Here is a 23,908-nt window from a genome sequence, read left to right as displayed (position 1 = left end):
TTGCCCACAATACAATTGTTCGACTGCCAACAGTTCAGTCAGAGATTTGGATGCGTTATGCTAGTAGCAACTAATGTAGCCTTGATCCTCTGGCCACAATCAGAGAGCAGGAGTGGGCTACAGCGGTCTGGGGAGCTCACCTCTTTCTAACCCAACAATTTCAAACTCTCTAGTCTACAGCCCCAACTGATGTCACTTGATGCAGTTTATCAGACTTCACACAGCTCCCTCTGCAGCCACAAAAGGTCTTATACAACAATTTTTCAAACTCCTCTCCAGGAGTAATTAAGTATAGGCAAAGGGATATGATAGGAGACACACACACACACACACACACACACACACACACACACGATTTCATTATACAGGAGGTCTCTACTTGACCTTATTAATATTGGCCTCGTCAAATATCCACTTCATTTGTATACAGATGTGAGGCTGGCGGAAGTAGGGAATCCAGTGATTATTTCTTATGTGATTCCTGTTTCTTAAAACAATGACAGTAAGTAAGTGAATTGGCATACAATAGGTTTACCCCCTGTAAAGTACGTTGTACCACATATAATACAGTTTCATTTAGTTTTAAACTGTATGAAATAGATATCACTTAAGCAGGTCCAGTATACTTCATTGTGTTTAGATATTTCCTGCCTGTGGAGTTGTGACTTAGTTATGTTGATGACTCTGAATGAGGAATTATTAACTCAAGAGTCCCTTGAATCAACCTTTCTGGCCATGGCATCTTCTCGGTGCAGATTGCTGTTTTGTACAATAAAATGTTTTCTTTGGTTCTTTCTTGGTTGCGTACTGCACACAACATGTAGGCACACTACTGAAATATTGCAAGTTGAAAGTGGAGGTGAAAATGCCAGAAACATTTAATGTTAACTAAATTATTGCAATCAATGTCTTCTGCTTCTCTTAGCTTTTCATCCTGAGACAGTTTTGAGTTTTAATGTTTGCACAGACATGCCCCCTGGAGCTAGCTCTTTGTCTTTATTGATAATATTTTTAAAGTTAGAATGACAATATCATCAAATTAATTCTTTGAGATCTTTGAAGTATTTTATCTTTAGTAATTCAACTGTAGAGGATCTGATAAACTGACTGCGTTCTGTCTACTGTAGATCGAAAGTAATCCCTTTGCTAAACTTGTTTTCATTGAGGCCGCTTTCTGCCTTCTCTTTGAAGAGTTCCCTGTCCGATCAACTTTGCCTCAGCCTTTGGAATTTACTGGTGGGTGTGTTAAATATCAAGAGCCATCCTTTTCTTCCATCTACTGGGTGATGTAAGGATATGGAATAAGTAAGTGCTGGATTCCTACTTTGATATTAACAAATTGCCCCTGATCTTTATGACGTGTTACTACAGTAAATTGGTATGTCATTGGTTATTCTGAAAGGATCAAACACACGCACGCACACACACACGCACACACACACACACACACTCTGCACCATCTCCTCTCCCCTCCTTATCCTCGAGGATGTTACTGCTCATTCTTTACTCTCTGTTCCTTCCTTCCACCCTCTTTTTCAGTCTTCACAACTATCTCAGATCTTCACTTCTTTCCCTTCATCCCTTCCTCTCTCTTGATAACCCGTGCCCTTCTTAGGTCTAACCTTGGAACCTCTGTGGATAATGAACATTCATGAGAATCAAGCCTTGCGGGACAGGAGGAGGGATCACCACTCACCACCAGTCACATCTGAACTTAGATCAGTGGTACTCAAACTTTTTTCTAGCATACACCCCTTCAGAGGCAGAAAAAAGTTCAGTTAGTTTCACTCCATATTTTTCCCTTGGTCATGCACGTCTCCTCCTGGCAGTGGCTCTATGCCCAAGGGGGGCCCGCACCACAGTTTGAGAACCACTGACCTAGATCGACATGACTGCTGCAAACAAATTACATTCATATATAGTGTAATAATTTTCTGGCGAAACAGAGAGAGAGAGACAGAGAGAGAGAGAGAGAATATTAATTTGAAATCCAAATGATTTTTACATGTACATAGTAAATTATATTTTCAGATTTAGCCACCTTAGTTTGGACATTGCCTTATTACCCCAGTCCTCTGTTAAGTTCTCACAAAGGAATGAAAGACGGAAATCACCAAAGTCATTAGGATTCATTCTCTTGGAACTATTAATGTCCAAAATCTTCTGCCAATCCATCTTGTCAATGATAGATAAATATTTCACAGGATTAGTGAAAACTTTGACCCCTGTTGCTAAAGGGAAAGCCAGGGGTCACTTCAGGGCACTGGAATGTCTCTACAATATTTAATGGGAATCCATCTGGTATTTGAGATATTTCAGTCTGGACCCAAGTGGTGAACTGACCAGCAAACTGACCGACCGACATTGCCAGCCATTAGGGCCGTGCCGCTAGTATGGGTAAAAATAAAGCCAAAGAGGTTTGGTGTCATTTAAGTTTGCGTCCCCTCAAACCCTTATGCAACTACTTTGAAACTAAATTTGGAGTTGAAAATACTCACAAGATAATGAATTATCAAGTATCGGGTATTAAATTCTTAAGCTACAGGGAGGGCCAAGTAGTTAACCTGATGCATCAAGGAAAAAATATATTTCAAGTCCACAAAAAATGACATGGGCAACAACTGCAAAAATACACAGAGAGAAGCCAACATCTGCACACTATTTACATCAAAGCATAAAACACACCAAGTCAAATATGCACACACCCCAACACACACACAGTACTAAGGCTTTGTTTTAAATTGCACAGACACAGGATCCTCGACTTGCTATGACTGACGTGAACATGATCATGTTGGGTGGATATCGGTCATATCAGTTCTTTGCCATTTCAGCGCTGTACCCTCCATGCTTTCATCAGAATTAACTCCTCAGACTGTAAACACACTTGGACTGTCCAGTGTGTCCAGCAACATGCTGAAACAGTGTAGACTGGGTCATTATTCCTACAGCACAGGGGAATGAATACTTACATAATGTAAACTGGCAATCTGGTTGTGATATATTACACATTAGCCGTAATCCATATCTAATCACATGCTCTCACATGCATATTGCTACTTATAGCCAAAAGCCATAGTCACACCACAGAATTCCACAGAAGCATTGAAAAATTGATACTGCAGAAGCAAAATCGCCTTGATCCTTTCCGGGTCACGCTTAATAGCAACCACATATAACACGGAATACGTTTGCCCAGTGTATTGTCCAAAAAGTCCCTCAAAAATTAAAGCTATTCACTACAGGCCCAACCATTACCATCCCTAACATTAACAGACTTATACTCATACACACAGACTTGCTTTTTAAGCAGAATGTATGTCACCTCTTTAAATTGTTAATTTGGCTTGAACTTTCTAACTTGCTATTCATTGTGAAAATGTAGCTTTATTAATTATGGTAGCAAAATGCATATACAGCTCATAGATGACTTACTGTATAGTAATGCTCTTAAGTAACATTAAGCTAATATTTCACAATAAGGAATAACTAGAATTTAAATCAGGGCATATTAATAATGCTAATTATTAATTGAAATACTGAGATCACTATTATGCTATTAAGCTCTTCTTTATTAATTATTTATGAAGTTAGTTTTTTTTTAATACTGAAATAAGTAACAGTTTACAGCTGAGTATGCTGCATCTGTGCAAAACTGTATAACTCTGGCCTGGCTTTATACAAGCCCTTCATATTTCATGGACCACATGTCACCAAGGCAATAAATAAACATGCAAGACTTGATCGATTATGTGTCCTCACAAGATTTTTTGTAATGAATGAGGGACAAACATTGCTTGTATTTCCATAGTTGTATTATAGTGAAACCACTCAAAAACTACTTGAATCAGACATCAGCAGGTTCTGAGGACAGAGTTTGGATGAGACATTCAGAAAATTCAAGGACATTACAGTGCGTCTGCATGCTTTTTGTAATGCGTACCATTTGACAGCTGCGAGTGCCTATGCAGTCAGTTACAAAATATGCTACCAGTCACCCTCTGTTTCCACATGCTTACCTAACACTGATCTGTCCTCCAGCAGTAATCAAATCTGGTGGAGGAGGTTAAGGTGTACACAAATCTGTCCACTTCACAAGCGAAAGTGGCAGTACATAGCTGAGCTAAAAAAACATGCTGCAGATTCCCAAAGGCTCTAAAATAACCTCAGAATATCTGGACCCAGACTGGCCCAATGCAAAGACTGACAAAGCCACAGCAGAGAGTACAGGAAGTGCCTATATCCAGTGACTCCCGGGAGGGGGGGGTATGGAATAGGGGCGGATGAAAACCACAACAGTCAAATAATATTCAGGACTACCAAGACTTGGTCTGGACAAGGTAGAGATCAAGCAGAATGATCATGAAGAGGTCAGGAGAAACTGAAACAACTCATAGCAACCCTTGAGGGAAACCCCTAAAGTCTGACCCCCCCCCCCACAAAATCCAATCGAGGGTCAAGGGCCATTACCAACACTCATGCAGCACATCCAACACCAGAAACCTCAGATCTCTCTCCAAAATAAACTAATAACCTCTGAATTATATGTATTTTGGAAAGACCTATTAGATATCTGTTAAACTTAAGATAACAGGTCTCAACCTAAATGAACACCTGTGGGAACACGTGTAACACAGTACTTTCCCCCACCATCATCATCATCATCATCAAAATACCAACCAAGGGAATGTCTTTTTCGAAGAATGTTGTTCAGTAGATTTCCATAGACATCTACGCCAAGGAGCACTGAAGCTCTTATGACGGTTCTTGTTAACCCAAACATTATTAACACTGAAAGTGAGCAAGATTATACCATTTGTCCCATTTGAGCTTTTTGCAAGCCTAACTACGGTTTCTGTTTGTTTAGCCAGTACACTATCTTCATCTAGAGTACTGCTAGCGCATACTATCCCAGGTTCATTTGTGTTTAGCATTATATTTTGTTACAGTTACCTTTAACTTTTCCTGGTTAAAACAAAACTCAGCCAAGTACTGTTTAAATTCAATTGTTTTATCAATTTAATCTTGAGTTTTCTTTGGTTACTAGTTCTCACTTAGCCATACACCATGCTTTTCTAGGATGTCAAAGGTGGTGGCAAACAAACACTTCCCACATGCTGACATCATTAATGATTTCTTGGGTTAAACCATGAATGGGGGTGGTGGTGTCATTGGTCTTTGAAAATGTTGTGTTGATTAGAATTTGTTTGATTATAATAGTATTTCTTTACAAAATGATTCTCTACAAAGATATTTGTAGTCTCATTTGTCATTAACAGTCTCAAATTAACAGTTGTCATTTGCCTGTTTTAGGTGTGACAGACAGACACCCCTGAGAGAAATATGGTTCTGCCTGAACTGATTGTGCAGTGGATTGGAGGGCCTATTTAAAGGGGGAGCCCTATATGCTTTCATGACATTTAGCAGGCTGTGGCAACCAGCTTAAAGGCAGCCCATGTAACTTCAGTGTTTATTGCAAAATAATCTCTTGAAAAAAACCAATCCTGGCTAATTCCTTTTGTTTCTTAACTAAAAAGGTAACTTGGACCACTTCTAGCAAATGAAGTTAACAATAAGAAAGATAAACTTAAAAAAGACTTGAGCATCCTTGTTTGATCCAGAACTTAATGATATAACCCCATCATGTGCCTGTGCTAAATTTGACATGACTGAGCAGTCTATTGCAGAGAGTTTGAAGAAGCAAACAGGACTTTTATGAGACTGCGCTGGCATAAAAATATACACATAACAACTCAATTCAAAGCTCAGACTGAGGGACTATGACTCAGAGATAAAGAGGGCAATACACAAGAGAAGCTCAGTGAAAATTTCATAAACCAAGTCAAAGAGGGAAACAAATAAAACATTCTTCTCACAGTTTAAATTTCAGATCTTTGTTTTCTGATCCTGAAAAGTATGATGCTTTCAAATGTCAGCTGTCACCTCTACTTATATGATTCCAATAAAGCTCATTTGAATTGCACAGAAACGAGAGGGGGGGGAGAGAGAGAGAGAGAGAGAGAGAGAGAGCGAAGGGAGAAAACAGAAAGAGGGAGAGACAGGGATACATAGGGGCGGGAGACAGAGAGAAGGTTGTTTGGACAGCCACAGAGAGAACCGCGGATTAAGACAGCCCTCTCCCTGTAAACTTGTTCTACTGGAGCCTTCTCCATCTGCGGAGCCGGTCACCGAGGAAAGGGGCTGTGGGGTCACCTTTCGCGCGCATCTAACCCAACTTGTCTCCAAGCAGCGTTTCACTGACATGCACCAATCGGCGAAGGCATGCTCCGGGAGATCCCGATTTGATTCGGACTAGTCTGCCTGAGAGTTACCGTGAAGTCGGCTGGAGATGAACTCTGAAGGTACATGTCGGTCTCAGAGCATTCATGATAAGGGTCAGTGCGTCTCCTCCTCCCCGAGCCACATGAGAAGTTTGACCGGGGCTGGCTGAAGGGAGGCTACCTGTGTTTCCGACTGGCCGTTTCATCTTTGTAGCTCAAGCAACCGGGTGACTGTTTGACAGGACAGTGAGGTAGGCGTCTCGTTCGTACCCCTCAAACATCCTGATGCTCGCTGGTAATTATCCCCCAGCTGCGTGACTCACTGATTCAAGGAGCGTCTGTCGTCTGTAATGAAAAAAATGGCAACAGGCATTTTTTTTTTTTTTTCAGGTGTGTCTGCGTTATGAAGTCGTCACAATCTGACCTTATTGCACTTCTTGTTGTTCCAGTGATAAGATATTCAAATAACACTTTTCGAATATCTGTTTTAAATGAATAAATAGCTAATTAAAGGCCAATAATTCTCTTTAAAATAATTTCATCAGGTTTTTTTATAACATAGGTTACTATAATATACTGTTTTATGAACTGTGGATACTCTAACACTGGAGAGACTGTAAGATTTACAGGGGAAATTTTTTTTTTCACAAGGCACCTGCTGTGCCTGCAGGACATCCTGGCTTTAAATATGCCAGGGGTGTTGCCTGCATGTCAGAAACTTGAAAGATTGCTTGATCTGTTTGATGAATCCCGAACCTTAGAAACGCTAAGATTGCTCACAAAGGTCTTAATAATGACTTTATAAAGATTTGTCTCAATTGTTAACAGCTCTTTGTCTCCATCTCTGTTCCCATATGTACAATTATATTTGCCAGTCACATTGAAAACTTTGGTCTTGATACCTCCATTCTCAATGTTCTCAACAGACCCCGCGGTTATTGAGGTCCTGTTTATTTGAACTATTGCTTCGAGTCACTACGTTTTCTTGTAGCAGGAGATACCAGGATGATTTAGCTCTTACCTTTACCAGACCATATTACTACATTCATCACTGCCAGTGATCTTAATTAGTTGTTTAAGCAAACGTGAAAGAAGCTGCTATCAGTAACGCCTGCATATTAACCAACCGCAGTATTAAGAGCTAACTGAAATGGTGTTTTAACTACGGCAAATAAGGCTGAGCTGAAATGGAAGATTCATCATCTAATGGATCCCACTCACTTACCCAAACCTTAACCAAACCTTTTCCTAACCCTTGCCACAACTCTTAATCTAAACATAACCATCTTTAATATTCAGCCTTAACCCAACTGTACTGTTTAGGGGTCGGTGTCTGCATATGTGTGTGCTTGTGTTTACCTTGTTCAGTGTTTAGAGCTTGTTCAAGTTACTTACTGAAGTGGAGAGGAGCTTTAACTAGGGCTGCAACTAACAATTGTTTTCTGCATCGATTTATCTGCTGATTATTTTCTAGGTGAATCGATTAATGGTATGGTCTATAAAATATGAGAAAGTAGTGCAAATTGTCCATCCCAGTTTCTCAAAGTCCGAGGTGATGTCTTTAAATGTCTTGTTTTGTCAATTTAAAACCCAAAGATGTTCAGTTTAATATGAAATGAACCAGAGAAATGCAGGAAATCAGAATGAAAACAGCAGTTTCTGTCATTTTTGCGTGGAAAAATTACTTTAATGATCAATCAATTCATAATGGCTGTGGGATGTCTGTCAGGCATCTTGGGTGATCCCATCACAGAGGGACAGTTCTAGGTACAAGTGTGAATGCACCCAATACACATTAAGGGGCGCACTGAGATCTGATCACTCAAACCACATTCGGAGGTGGTCACATTCTTTTAGTAGTGTGTACCTCGAATGTGTTCTGGGCCACACTGAAGGACCGCCTACTCAATTGACACCCTCTGCGTAAGCGGATGTATGTACTCCTTCGCAAATAAATAGATGTCATACTAATCGCATAAACTAGCTTTGTCCACAAAGTCTGAAAATTTCGAAAAGCTCATAGAGATATATTATGAGTGTGTCAAACATCTTGGGCAATTTGATTTGTCTGGAACGTGCCAAGGAATAGAACCAGTCTGTATTGTTTTGATTTGTTATTCTTTTTTAACTTTACAGCAGACTAGGCATGGGAAGTGCATTGCTGCCTCCCATCAGTTAAAAACAACAGTGCATCTGGTCTTGAAATAGGTATTTAACATCTGTGGGGTCGTTATCAAGGCCACCGAAGTCACTTGGTTTGTTAGTGCTCCTGGCTGTTGTAACGACAGTCGTTTGAGTTGTTGCAACAATATCCGTATTTTGGATAGGGAGGACAGGTGGTTTGAAAGAGGGGGGAAGGAGGTTATCGACTTTAAAGTGGAGAAACCATCCCTCAACAGAGAAGGAGGTCTACGACACCACTTATACCCCACCTACAATGCTGTCCTTTCATGCCTTCCCAGGAGATTTAGCAAACATTCACACTTGGCCTCAGGCGATTCCAACGACTGTAACGACTGTCGTTACAACAGCCAGGAGCACTAACGAACCCAGTGACATCCCTGGCCCTGATAGCGACCACACAGAGGTCAAATACCTTAGACTCCCCACCAGTCAGGCAGAACTGAAGAAGTCGCTTGGATGTGAGGTGAGGTAGCTTTAACTAGTTTTTCCTGGTTAAGGGCTTGTCTGTTTCCACTAATCTACATCACTCCATAATTAAGGTGGTTTTTCTTTGCTAAGTGTTGAGTGAGTAGCTTGACCTTTGGGCAGTTAAGCCCGAGAAACTTTGGATATACACAGAACCCAACTTTTCCATTATATTTAGTTTAAGGGGAAAAAAGGGATTTTTTTCTTGCTGCAAGTTAGTGTTTTTTCTTGCACGTACTCAGTTTTCACTAGGCCTACATGTGTTTTAGATGACTGAAGAAAATGAATAGCCGTGGAGTTGGTGTTGCTATTGGCTGCTTCCGTATTTCAATTTCTATAGTCTTTCTCTGCAGCGTATAATTCTCAGTTAATTCAGTTGGTAATACTGACATCATTAAGATATAACAACAGCTTCTTCTTTCCAGGGTGCTGCCCTTCAGCAGTATGCTACAGATTCAGCGGGGAGTGATATCCACACCCCCAAAGGTATACACTACAGAAATCTGCAGAGACATATTATATGGAAATATGGATTGTAGTATAGAAAAGAGAGGAGAGATATACCAATCATGTATAATAATTTATATACCAGACACAAACCAAGCAATCATCGTGTCAAGCTTTTCCATCTTCACTCACTCAGAGTCGGGGTTACTGAAGAGAGATATTTCTATCTGAGCTGTTTACAGGGCTGCTGCCATGAAAAACAAAGGTAATTATCAGAGGTGAGCCGATTAATGACACAATATTTAGTTTTTTCCGAGGTCAGTTTTCAGCATTCACTTTGGTCTTATATGTGGTTGGAAAAAAGCAATTTGTTTGTCTTTGGTCCTATCGGATACATCTGTTTTACAGCAACACTAAATGAGAAGCAACATATAGACAGAACACGATGAAGTGCCCTCATCAGACCTTACTGATGAACTGTTTAGCAACTTCACCCGTGATAGAAAGTTAGTAAGTGGACTTTTATAATTTGAATATTTCATTATCTTTACTGAGCAAGTTATGCTAGAACATGTCACCCTAATAACCTGAAGCTCTAGTAGCTGAAATCAAATCAAGACTCTAACATCGTGACTGTGTCTGAATCTTCTTACAAGACATTACATAACAGTGACAGATTACATGTTGCTTGATACAGTATTGGCATGGAATTTGTGGGAATGGGAAAAAGAGGTTGAATCAAAAATAAACGTTAGTGGTACACAAACAAAAGTGCCTGAACTATGGTATTTTTATTTTCAAAACCGGCTGCTTTTGTGGACTACAGCTTCGTATTTGGCCTACTTAAAGCTGCTGTTTGTCTAATTCCTTGAATGTGGGTCAAACCTGTTGCGATTAGCCAGTTCCTTTGGTCTGCTCTGGTCCTGAAGACAGAAAAATCCGTCAGGGAGAAATGCAGACATTTTACATGTGGTACTAGTGGCAGTTTCACTGACAGAAATGGTGATGGTATTGTGTTAATGTTCTCTGCTGCTTGGCAATTACTAAGTCCCTGGAGCAATTGCAGTCACTCTTTCACATGACCACTGGAAATGGACTGAGGGGGGAGGAGAGTGCAATACGTGAAATAAGCAAGACTAATGTGAGGAGTTAGAGAGAAGTATTTCATCGAAGGGGAGAGAAAGGGGTCAGTAACGATGAAATGAATGAATAGATCAAAAGGGGATGTACATTCATATACAGTGGCACGAAAGAGTTAGGGCACCCCTGGTTAAAATTTCAATTACTGTGAATAGTTAAGTGAGTAGAAGATGAACTGATCTCCAAAAGGCATAACCTTAAAGATGAAACATTGTTTTCAACATTGTAAGCAAGATTACTGTGTTATTTTTGTTTTGTACAATTTTAGAGTGAAAATAAGGAAAGGAGCACCATGCAAAAGTTTGGGCACCCCAAGAGATTTGAGCTCTCATATAATGATTACCAAGGTCTTAGACCTTAACTAGCTTGTTAGGGCTATTGCCTGGTCACAATCATCGTTAGGAGAGGCCAAGTGAAATTAGTAAGTAAATTTCAAAGCTTTATAAATACTCTGACTCCCCAAACCTTGTCCCAACAATCAACAGCCATAGGCTCCTCTAAGCAGCTGCCTAGCACTATGAAAATTAAAATAATTGATGCCCACAAAGCAGGAAAAGGCTATAAGAAGATAGCAGAGCGTTTTCAAGTAGCCATTTCCTCATTCTGTAATGCAATTAAGAAATTGCAGGAATGGGAACAGTGGAGTTTAAGTTGAGAGAGAAAAGTGGTCTTCTGGAGTGCTTGTAGGATTGACTGCTAAAGACTTTCAGGAAGATTTAGAAGACTCTGGAGTGATGGTCCACAGTTGAACAGTTCTACTGTGTGTGTGTGTGTGTGTGTGTGTGTGTGTGTGTGTGTGTGTGTGTGTGTGTGTGTGTGTGTGTGTGTGTGTGTGTGTGTGTGTGTGTGTGTATCCATATAATATGATATCTTTTGATATCTCTCTGATAGATTTTTGCCTTTTTTGAGCCTCATTATCTTCTTTACTTGCATGGCCTCTTCACTTCTCATATTGACAGACAACTCCACCTCAATCTAAATGGCAACTCTCAATCAACCTTGCGTCACATGTGAGCACTACACACAGCTGCCCGAGAAACACTGAGTAGCCAAGTGTCCACTTACTTTTGAATCCCTAAAATGTGGGCACTATTTGTTCAAAGGGTTATATCTCCTACACAGTTCTTTATATATTGATGTAAACCTTTGAAATTAAAGCTTAGACTTGGCACCTTAATGTAATATCCATTACCTTATTTAAAATAGAATGTGCTGAAGCTCAGAGCCTGAAGAACAAACAAATGTGCAACTTTCCAAATACTTCCAGTCTGGACTGTATATGTAACATACACAAGTCCAAAAAAGTGTATTCAACACTTCACTCACACATGCTGGCCAGCCCAAAACAGATGCAGAGAGGTAGTGGAGGTTGCAAAAAGTTCTGTGACATACAAGCCATGCTCAGTTAAATGGCATCATGTTGGCTCTGCTGCTTTTGTTGTCCCTGATCCGTGATCCCACTGGTGAGGTAAAGACACCGGCTTCCTGCATTCAGATGTTGCAAAAAAATGAACTCAGACACCCACTTCCCTCCCACCAATTCACCAGGCATGGGCAATCGATGGACAGATGACTGACAACAGAGTGCATATATCAGAGCGGCAGTGCCGTCAGTGTTGGTGAGAATCTGATGCACAGTATTTAACATTTATGGGGATTCATTTTGCTGGATTCAGACAAATTTTCACCCTGTTAACAAACCATTACCCCACTGAAAATAAGTAGTTCTGGCCTCAGACGCAACTGAAGTTCACCTTAGCAAATCAAAGTGCTCTTTCTGTCAAGTGGTTTCTATATGATTTTAGTACATTGAAGTTCTTAAGCTTAAGATATGGTTTTACCACATTTGATGCCCGATGTTAATGCTTCATTGTATTTGGTCACATGTTAGTTACTGGCTGATCAATACAATAAATTTTGTAGTGGTGATATGAAGGAATGTTTAGCTCAGAGTTTTTGATACTGTGGCTTGAAAAAGTTAGCTGGAGACAACCTTTTATTCTGAAAAAGTGCATGTGTCACCCGTGTCATTACAATGTTGACTTTTTAGTTTTGATTTAAGTCTTAAGATCTCTAGAACAAATACAGGGACATATTGTTTGTGTGTCGGCCGCTCCGCTGCTAGCTGCTGTAGACATGTTTCTGTTTTTTGTGCCAAGGATGAGAAGTGGGTCACATGCTTGAATTATCCATTTGCAGGGTTGCATGCATCAGTGCCAAGAAATTGCATTACGTGGGAGACTTCTGCTAAGGAGACAAAGAGACATTTTTGAAGGATGGAGGATAGAGCTGAGCAAGGAAGCACACAAGAGAATGGTAGCAGCAACGGCACGGCCAGAGAACCAAACTCCTCTCACTGCACCAGCCTGAAGGTACGTGAGCTAACATGTGACTATGTGACTTTGTATCTTTTACTTTTGTTTATTTGTTTTATTGTAACTTATGCGGCACACCTAACCTGCTCCGGAGTAGGTTAACTGCAGATGATCAGATAAAAACCTGTCCACAGGCCAAATACTGACCAATCAGATCACTGGAAAACCACGGTCATGAATACTAAAGGATCCTGACAGGGACAAAAGAGTTTAAAATAAAGTGACAGCTAATAAAAAGCGATAGATATATTATAGATCAGTCGAATTGTTTTGCTGTTTGAGGCTTTCCATGTGTCACTATGGTTTCAAAACATAATGTCAACAAAAGGGGGGGGGGGGGTTATTCCACCAAATAACTACATAATAACTATTATAGCTTAATTTTAATTGCACAAAGATTCTTTCATTCCGGGAAAGGATTCCTGACAGTGTCCATGATTTTACACTAATTCTATCACTGCAGCTCAGAATAACATGAGGAGACTTTTAGATGATAATATTTACCATGATTATAAATCAACATGCGAGTCAGATAGACCTCATCAGACATGAACTACTTTTCTTTGTCCTCTCTGCTTTGGCAACAGAAGCAGTCAGACATCACTTTAACTTTTTTTATCTGCATCATAATTTATCACAGATTTATAATAGTTTGTTCATCATCAGACGAAAGAGCAGAAATACGCACTCAGTGAGAAACTAAGTAATGATTACTGTACTTATATACATATATATATTTATCCTTAGCCCGACTTTAATAATTGGAAATTATTTTTAGTGTTTCTTTTCTTCTTTTCTTCGCCTCTTTCACATGAATGAAAAAACCCAGAGTTAACTGAGCCAGTTGATAACTAGCTTCGTGATAGAGGTTATCCAGGGGCCTGTACTACAAATCAAGTTCAGCATAGCTAGGATATCTTTTATTATCTTTTTGTTATCTAGCATCACTAAACTTAACAACCGCATTCATGCTAGGCGGTCACACGACGGCAGTCACACTTGGTAAGTCAACCCTTGCTTTCATTAGCACATTCACATAAAAGGGGCAGTGTTTGTAGCATATGACCTATTGCAAACATGGACAAGTCTATTGGCAGCAGAGAGGCATATTTAACAAAGAGTGAACTATAATATTAGATAAATACAAAGAAGTTAAACACATTATTCAGGCTAAAAGCAACAGTTGTAGCTGCCAAATGCACGAAGGACAGCTGGCAGAAAATCGCCGACTGTGTGAATGAAGTCAATAGGCTTATAATATCACTGCCCCATGATTAGGGCACGAGTACATCTGACTATAATTACGTTTGTGTATTCCATTAAATTAATGTGTTGCTCAGATGTATTCTTATGGTGTCTATTAGAATTTTAGCCTTATTCTTTCAATTGCAACCCTGGTGGTGTCAAACATACTTGGGAGCAAATAAAAATAAATATAACTAAATATAAATATAACAACAAAATTCAAAGCGGTAAGTAGGCTTACTTTCATATCTTATAAGTACAACATGTTCAAGGCTTTGGTGCTTTAATAAGTCTCTGTTGTAGGACGATATTGGTGAACAAAAGCACAATGAAATGGCTTTGACATTACTTGCAGCCAACTGGAAAAAAATGAAATGAAGAAGACAGGAGGGGGGCCCTCCTACACAGGCGTACACTCCTGCTGAGGATCTGGCCTTCTGCAGTAATTTTCAGGGAAAGCCAAAGGGGTTTGCCGATCTCTGAACCCCTCCTCCTAAGTCTCCTAAGAGAACCTCTCACAAACTCCACACTGAGCTCCATGGGATCTTCTACGAATGGTGTTATCTTGAACATAACATGGCATGCAGCATAAGTTACCATGGCGATGTACCCCGGTAAGCACTGTTGTAGCCCTGAAAACCCAGGCTTAAACCTGAAGTTACCTCACTAACCACAAGTCCTGCTTTGTAGTGCAGGCCTCAGGTTGTCATGAGTGCCGTGATGAAGGAGCTCTAGCTGACACCTATTTCTTTTGTAGATGCTGTGTGTGTGTGTGTGTGTGTGTGTGTGTGTGTGTGTGTGTGTGTGTGTGTGTGTGTGTGTGTGTGTGTTTGCTCACTCAACAGCCCAACAAGTCACTTCCACAAGGATGGGGTGTGTGTCCATGAGGGATACTGTACATTTGAACCTCTCTATCTTAATGTAAAGGTATTAGTATAATGCCAGAGGAATGGAATCATGCTTCTGTTCTCCTATTCACCCATTCCCATCAGTTAAAAGAAAACTTCACATGGCTATAGTGTCCATCCCTTGGGTGTCAAGGGTTGATGAGTGTCATTATCCCATAGCACGAGATAGTATCAGGAAGCCAGGCAACAAACACTGTCCCTCATATAAGGTACTGTTTTTATGTATGAGCCTTACCTTTTTGCGGAATTCATTAGAGAGAAGGTCACAAGGTCACAAAACAAAACGCATTATTGTTCTTTGTCAAAGACATATTAAAACCTGAGTTTTTAAAGTTCATTTCTGACCTAGGAGAAACATTTGACAACACAATCTCACCTCAAAGTGAGAAGTAGTTGCTGTTCTTGAGCTTTCAGTCACATCACATGATCTTAAAGGGCAGAGGGAGTTTTCTCAGATGTCATGTTCTGAGCACTTCAGTGACTTCTCATCCATGTTGGCTTAAAAGTTGAGTTTCAGAGTTTATTTTTAACCTTGGAGAAGCAAGTGCAAGCAATGTCCTTTTAATCGCGCATTTGTTGATCATATCACATGATCCTCATCAGCATATGGAGTTAATAAAATCTATTTAGTCCTTGTAAAGTTTCAAATCATTTCTCCCCTGAGAAAGACTGCTGAAAAACCTCTACATCTAAGTCAGTTTTTGCCAACCTTACTTCACACAGTGCCCCTAACCTTTATGCATTAACAGCAGCTTACTGCAGCAAGTGACTCTAGCAGAACAAAAAACAGTAGCACCCCTGCTGTGACATTGCCATTTGAGTGACTGCTGGGTATTTAATGATAAATAAATATTGTGAAATTTTACAATCAGGAAATTGCTGTGACAATGAAAACTCAGATATGATGAGCTGCCTTGGGTGAATGGATGTAGGGGAAGCACTGTACCATATCCTCCCAGCTGATACTTTCAGTGTCAGTTTTTGACAATTTTTTTTTTTTGGTTCTAGACTATCTAGACTTTTGAAAGAAGACATGCCACTCTTAGTCTTACAAATCACCTTTTGAAAGAAGACATGCCACTCTTAGTCTTACAAATCACCTTTAAATTCATAAGCAGTAAAATGCATCGTTGCTCGATTCCGTACACTCTGCAGTTTTGCTGCTGCAGCCTTAATTGGTTTGGTATGACTGGTAGTGTATGGTGGCTAATGTTAGGTAATGCTAGCAAACTGTGAGTCTATGACTCCTCTGTTTTTGGGCATTTCATGTTTTTAATATATAGCTGACAGTAGAGAGATGACCGAGAAAAAAGAAGGGGACAGAGAGACAGGGAATGACATGCAACAAAGGTCTGCAGCTGGACACAAACCAGGGATGTTGTGGATTGTGGTCAGTGTTTTAAGCCCTTGGCCATCAGGGCACTTCATTCTTCTACTTTTACTTTTGCAACTGATACGCAACGATTTAGCATTTACCGTTACCCCGTAATTTTCACAGCAACGATTACATTTTCTAGTATTTGGACAATGTAACTAAAATACAATGGATTCTGAATATCTACATAGATGGTGCATGTGGAACTGTAGAGCATCTTTATCTCTTCAGAATAAAGGTTAACACAATTTAGGTTACCATTTTCTAAAGCAACCTTTTTAAAGTGGCTCTTTACAATTAACCCATGATGTGTCTACAGCTATTTGGCCTCATCTACTGTGCATGACACTTATAAGGGAAGCAAATATCCAGCCACAGCCTCCGTATTTATGCATAACTGTAAAAAACAGGTTAACCTTTTTTTCAATATAAAAAACTTCAAAGATTATTTGTGATATAGAAAAATACATCATCCGTCGTTGCTATTTTAATATTATTTCTTCACCAGAAAACAATTGATGGGTAATTATCCTTAAATTATAATCTCAACTCACCAAAGTAAAAAAAAAAGGCTGATTTCTTTGAAGAGTAAAAGTCATTTAGAGATAAAGACCCTCAAATCAAGTACACTTAGGCTAATACTATTTTACTTACCTACTTACAACTACATGCTTTTTGACAATGTTACTCTTGTGTCCTCTTATTGCCATAGTGAAAATTTCATAATGGTTATCAAAGATAACCACTCAAAGATAAGATCGAGAAAATAAGGCAGAATGTGATGTGATGTGTATTGTATAAATAGACCACCTCAGATGTTCATTCTTTCTCTTTTCATTCTCCAACCTTAAACCACCATTTCCAAAAAAAAAAAAAAGTCTATAATTTAATCTATGGTGTTTTCAACAATATCAATTAGAGATATTCCGAAGGAAATAATAGCAGATTTTGGGAATAACAGTTCTGAAATATTAAGAGAGAAGTAGACGAAAAAGACTACAATATGTATATAAGATCTTAAGCATATGTGAATAAAGCACACATTAATATCTGGGGAAAAGCTCACGGATCCCAATGCAGGTGTCAGGCACCCCATGTCTTGGCAATTTCATGTGCAGGACAAACATACACAGGAACAACAATGTTCCTGCACAGCAGGCTAAGTCAATATAGTGTTTTATTTTAAGCTAATGTTAAGTTATGACTCCTTATAAACTATATTGCTTTTCCATTTGTTTAAAGCACGCCAGGATATTGCTCCCACATTGGGGGTTTGATCCATACTGGATCCATATTGTATCTCATCATTCAATAATCTGAAAGTTAGTGGTTCGATCCCTGGCTCCTCCAGTCCATATGTTGAAGTGTGCTTGGGCAAGATACTGATACTGGACCCCGTGATGGCTGACCATCAGTATGTGAGTATGTGTGAATGGGATGTATGAATGTGAATGTGTGTGTGAATGGGTGAATGTGGCATGTTGTGTAAAGTGCTTTCAGTGGGCTAAAAAAGTGCAGTGCAGAAAATCCTTGGCCCTGCACAAGTTTGCCACAACAATGGCATTAACAAAGGGGTGGTAATATAAAGGCTGTTTGAAGCTGCTAGAAGTCCATATTTTGATGAACTCTTGATCTTTCTTTATCATCACCATCACCCTTTATTCAAACCTTGGAAATGCATTGAGGAAGATCTCCTCATTTTCATTGCAGAGGAGTTAGATTACTTGTCTTTGATGATCTGTGGTAGGAAGTTAAACTGCATGTTAACCACATACCATATCTGGTTTATGTTTCCATGATGGGAAATTGGGATTCTAACGACAAAAAAGCTTAAACTTTTTATTTTTGGCAATTGTTTTGGTCATCTCAACATCTGCATGTGACATCTGATAATTGGATCTGGCAAAAGGTGGGATGTTAAGTTTGAGCCCAGTCTTCTCCACTTCTTTCTCAATCAGAAAACCCTTGTCAGTCATTAATCCATCTCCAACTTTAAGGTAGCCAGACTGAATACAAACCTGCAGGCAGTAGCTCTGTGATATTGTATGTATGATATTACACTGATCAAAGATCTCTTTGTCTGATATTGATCTAGTGAAGGGGACAGACACATACATAACTGCACCTCATGGGTCACAGGCAATTAGAGACTTGAGTGTGTTGGTAGACTTGTGAGTAGAGTAGGTCTGACTCTGCAGCATTAACCTGCTGGGCATCTCTCTCTTCAGTTCTGTGCAGTGCAGTACTGCAAATGTATTTGGGAAGTCCTGTGTAAAGTTAGCAGGCATGTTCTGTGAAATCACATCTCTGCGGCCAAATGGACAGTTGGCCAAGTCTGTCATACATGTATTCAACCCAGGAGTTGTTCAGTGGGCTGACACTCTTTAAATGAATGTGAAATCTAAAGTCTAAATAATTGTGGTCCAAATTTTGCCACAGTTTCGTGGTGTGAGTGGAAACTGACTACGCAAGGGCATTTTTTGGATCTCAATGTCTACCATGTTGTATTTGTGAGGAATCTGTGTTTGGGGAGGAATAGGATATTTGGCACTTTGAAAAATTCTCACAGGCTGTTGAACTGATCATAGGTGAATCCAGTGTTGTAGTGGAAGTAACCAGGCACATAACTTTGGTTTACAGACCCTCGGGTTAATGCATCTGTAGTGTGTGCATTTTTGAGTTTCTTTCCAAGCAACTGGACTTGGCCGTCTTTCGCATCAAGTTCCATCTTCAGATTCAACATCTGCTTCTGTTCCGCAAGTCTCTCCTTTAGAGTCTTCAGTTCCTCTGTAAATGTCAAAATGATAAAAAAAAATTAAATTAAGAATTTGTATAATTTTCTTGCCTTTTACCGCTTCCTCTCTTCGGCACAGCTAGATCAACACCACATTTACATTTCCTTGATCTACATTTCCCTGATTTCCCTTTGCCATCACAACCAACAGATGTCTGTACAGTGCTGACACGTACGTTATAGCTACAGTAAAATTACCATCATTCTGCCTGAGTCAGTAGCTCTAGAACGTGAGACCAGACAACAGGACAATAGTAACCTTTGGCATCTCGGCGTTCTCCCAGACTTACATCAAGCTCCTTAAAAAGATTATGCTCCAGGAAAGCCAACTGTGATAGCCTTGCCAATAGTATCAAGACCATAGCCCCAGGACAGACCAAGGCAATGAGTAGAGTCGTAGACCTAAAGCCCATAGCGTCAATACAGTTCTTTGAGGTCACAGGCAATCTAGTGTTCCCATGTGGCTTTGTGGTAAATCCTCATAGTCCACACCTTGGCACTCAACCAGCAGGTCATAGAGACGGGCATGCATGTAATTGCCACAGGGGAGTGGAGGACATGTCCACCCCAATGTACAAGAGAGGGAAATCTGACCCCCCTTAAAAGATTTCATCCACCGGTGCAGGTTAAAGCTCACACTTTTCTGTGTTCAGTCACGTGGATTGCTGACGTTTCCAATTATTATGGCAATGATTTGAATCAATACACAACCAGATGCATTATCCTCACCCCAGGCCCTCCACACAAACACACAAACTCTCTCTCTCTCTCTCTCTCCCACTCATTCACTCCCCACTCGGTCACCCCCAGAGTCTGAGTGAGGATTTCGTTCTTGGAGAGGGGACGCTATGAACTTTTGGAGATCAAGTGCCCATCAAAAGAGAGCTTCAAAGGCTGTCCCTGTCTCATGAGCCACACAGATGTTAGCTACAGGCTAAAGAAGAGCCACATGTATCACTACCAAATAATAGGGCAGCTGGGACTCACAGGCATGCCATTGTGTGACCTGTTTGAAGGCTGGAGGCTACCAACTACAGCATACACATTTTGATGCAGTAAGGTGGAGTGAAAAGAAAATCAAATTAGATGTGTTTTTTCTTTGACTACTTCCTCAAAAGATGCCATCAGTAATTAATAAATAAATGAACAAATAACTAAATAAATACACTTGGTTAAACACTCACTGTCAGTGCCACTGTGCTGTGATGCAGATTCTTCAGTGGTGTCTGAGGTGAAAGCTTGTGCAGCATCCTGTTAATCGCATCTGGTTCAGTTTGAAAATCATTTAGTTACCACCAAAACAAGACTAGGTGAAAACCTAGCATGTGGCCAGACCACCCTTTATTTGTTTGCTTCTCTCCTACTCTCTCTGCTCACATGTGCAGTAATTTAATACAGCCAAATTCCCAGTAATGCTCTTCTCAGCAGCTCGCTGCCCAGCTCTTGAGATGACTGGCCGGTCAATGTGCACCGTCATCCTGGGAGGATAATCTTATCTCAGCAAGCCCTTTGGCAAATCACTGCTGGCTCTTTTGTCTGTGTCAATTTGATATATGGTACAATTCTTTTTGGAAGACTAAAGTTGGACTCAGCATTGAAATATTGTATAATATTTGTTGCTGCTAGATCATCTGAGAATATGAAGCTAAATACTTAATAAATACATGATTTGTTGGACAGTTTAACAACAGCACAGCCTCTGTGGATTCTGAATGTTTTTTATATGTACAGATATACCATCGCATTTCAATACAAATAAATAAATATTTATAAACGAAAACGAACAGTGACAATGTGATCCATATTAAATTTCGTTAGATTTTTAATATACATGAAGTGCATCTTTTATTACACTAACAGTCAATTCCATTTTTCCTCGAAAAAGTCGGTTCATGGAACTTTACGTTAAGATTATTTTTGTCACAGTACAGTCAGGTACAGTTGTGTTGAAGTGAAACCACCAGTGCCAAGCTGAGGTGCTGATATTAGCAAGAACCCTGCTGTTCCAATTGCAAACGGTCCTCCTGTCCTCAGGAGTCTGGACTTCTGAGTTGAACCAAGTTTAAACTCCCAAGTACGGAAGTCTGAACCTGGTGTACTCTGTATTGAGAAAGGCTCCATGTCTTCTGCCAACAACATGAAAGTTTAGTAAAGCCCTAAATGAGATCAGACACTCTTGTTGCTTTTTCCCACATGAAAGTGATGTGAGACAATGGTGTTCAAGCAGCTTATCATAATACGGACTGCAGTGGCAGGACAGACTTTTATTTTTTCTCAGAATTGTTTGGTTCCCTGACCGGCTGGGTGGGACATGGCACAGCCCGTTTCGACTCTAATCCGGTGCTCAATGTTATTCTCTGTTTTTTGTTAATTCCTCCAATAAGACTAGAACTTTGGTGCAATAATGTCCCTGTGTTTTTTCATTTTTTCATTCATCTCAGAACTCCCTAAACACTTTTCTAATAATGTTATGTACTGTATAATTAATTCTTTTCTACTTTTGGACATCACACTCACAAATAATAGAAAACCGTGTGAGAGTGTGTGTGTGTGTGTGTGTGTGTGTCTGTGTCTTTGTGTGCGTATGTGGCAGACTCTTTTGTTGGTCTAAGCGTATTAAGTGTGTGACATCAGTGAGCTAAGAAAACATGTGGGTCACAGGTCACGAGGAGGCTTTGTTTAAATTTTTCGCAAAGGACTTAATGTGAATCTCTTTCTAGTGATCTTTAATCACAATGAGGCCACTGCTTATTTAACACTCGGTAGAACACCAATTATAAATACAGAATGAAAACGTCACAATGCATGCCATTGTTGCAAATCCTGAAATGAGCATGGCTTTATTCAGAAAGAGACATCCATTACTGATGCATTATTTTCTTTACTCATAATTTACTCAGTAAGGAAAATAATGACATCCCGTATGATTTTATATTTACAGTAGTGTTACTCTTTAAGTGTCATACCAGTCCTAATCAAAATGCATTGACCGACAATTTCTTTATTATACTTTATTACGCAAGCAAGAGCTTTCATTGTCACCATTATCTGTAACAAGACAAGGCTTTATTGAAATCCCTTTTGCCACAAGCTATAACACAGGGCTGTTGTCTGATCGCAAGCTTTGACAGATTATATATGGAGTTTGCTGATGGCACATGATTATGACCTGGGATATTTCACAACTCCAGCTTCTTCCGACAACTTGTAATTTAAAACAATGGTTTGACATTTTGGTAAATATACTTTTTCTCTTTCTTGCATACAGTTACATGATACCACTCTCATCTATTTGCTACATATGAAGCTATAGCCAGCAGCTGGTTAGCTTAGCTTAGCACAAACACTGGAAACAGGGAGAAACAGCTTGCCCGGCTCTGTCCTGAGGTAAAAAAATCTACCCACACATGTGATCCCCGGCAGCAGAAGGAGACACATTATGTTGTAGCGTACTTCTGTTGAAATTTTATATGCAGTGCAAGTAAAACAATTTTCACTTGGGCAGTGCCTGTATTGTAATTAACAGTAATTGAATAATAGTGCATTATACTGCTACATAGCATGAGTTGCTAGGCTCTGAGGAAAGCGGAAAGCAAAATTACCCCCCCCCCGGGGGATTTTTTTATTGCCACTTTAAGGGCCCTATTGTTGTGAAACAAGTTGTGCAGATGGTGCAGCTCTTAAAGACTTAAACAGCTGGAGCAAATTATGAATTTGATTTCAGCCACTAAACTATCACGTTATTTCTGTCTCATGTTTTTTTCACTATCTACTTTAAACAGTTGAATAAGAGCAAAATACTGCTATAAATAACTGACAAATAATTCTGAATCATAGTTGGGGCCTACATGCATCAGCATACTGAATCAGCTTTCAGATCTCGTTTTCTTTAAAAGCAGTGTGGTCCTCGCCATGGCACATTGAAAGGTTGCATTGGATGAACAAGCTCTATGAGCTCCGTCATCTAAAGAATGCAGCGGTGCAAAAAATAAAGTATCTTTGATATCACAATGATTTTTACAAGCATACATCTTTAATTCACTCAGCCACCCATTCTGATAGAATGTTACTGTGAGCCACTAAATGACTGAACTGGCACAAGTATGAACTAATCTACTTATGGCCACCAAAACTGATACTTTGTTGGTGCAAAAGTCTGAGTCAGTCTAAGCACAATGCACTGTCTCATACAACTTTAAAAGTAAAATTAAGAATGTGACACTGATGTTGTTGGCTTAATTCCCATCGAGGCCCACTACTGTTATATATATTCATTATATATAATATATGCATGGCCCTCTATGTGGGGCTTTGAAAAAAAGCAACCCCCTCGAATTTCTGACATTTCTTCTTTCCTATCCTCCCTTACATTGAGAATAACTTAAATTATTTATTAGTTTCTCATAAACCTCTGATCAAGACCATTATGACCCACTCAGAAAACAGGTTTTCACTACTAGAATGAATGAAGATAGATTGGAAATAAGAAAAGCCTTTTCCTTGTTTTGGAGGGAAACACACATACGTATGCTTGCTTGCAAGTCAATCTCCCCCGAGGCTATGCACATGAGATGAGCTACTGTCGTTAATGCCCCACAGCCAGCACTGGCGGTTGGCATGATTTCAACAGAGGTCTGTTTGCATTTATGGGCCCTCTCACATCATATCATGTAAATGGACACACTGTACAAGGA

The 23,908-nt window shown here is 39.8% G+C and overlaps 1 protein-coding gene across 3 annotated transcripts in view; it reads left to right on the top strand.

Moving 5' to 3' along the window:
- Nucleotides 1-6,091: 6,091 nt before the first annotated feature.
- Nucleotides 6,092-23,908, top strand: part of LOC120791927 (solute carrier organic anion transporter family member 1C1-like) — a 39,277-nt gene continuing 21,460 nt past the window's right edge. For 2 of the 3 annotated variants that reach the window (XM_040130781.1, XM_040130779.1), the window contains exons 1-2: nucleotides 6,092-6,532; nucleotides 12,717-12,889. In XM_040130781.1, coding sequence (XP_039986715.1) covers nucleotides 12,794-12,889 — 96 coding nt within the window. In that variant the 5' untranslated portion in view covers nucleotides 6,092-6,532; nucleotides 12,717-12,793. The remainder of the gene's footprint in view (nucleotides 6,533-12,716; nucleotides 12,890-23,908) is intronic. The other variant, XM_040130780.1, reaches the window with a different exon arrangement.

The sequence above is a fragment of the Xiphias gladius genome, chromosome 7 (assembly GCF_016859285.1).
Source record: "Xiphias gladius isolate SHS-SW01 ecotype Sanya breed wild chromosome 7, ASM1685928v1, whole genome shotgun sequence".
NCBI classification, from domain to species: Eukaryota; Metazoa; Chordata; class Actinopteri; order Istiophoriformes; family Xiphiidae; genus Xiphias; species Xiphias gladius.
This window is presented reverse-complemented; position numbering and strand designations above follow the sequence as displayed.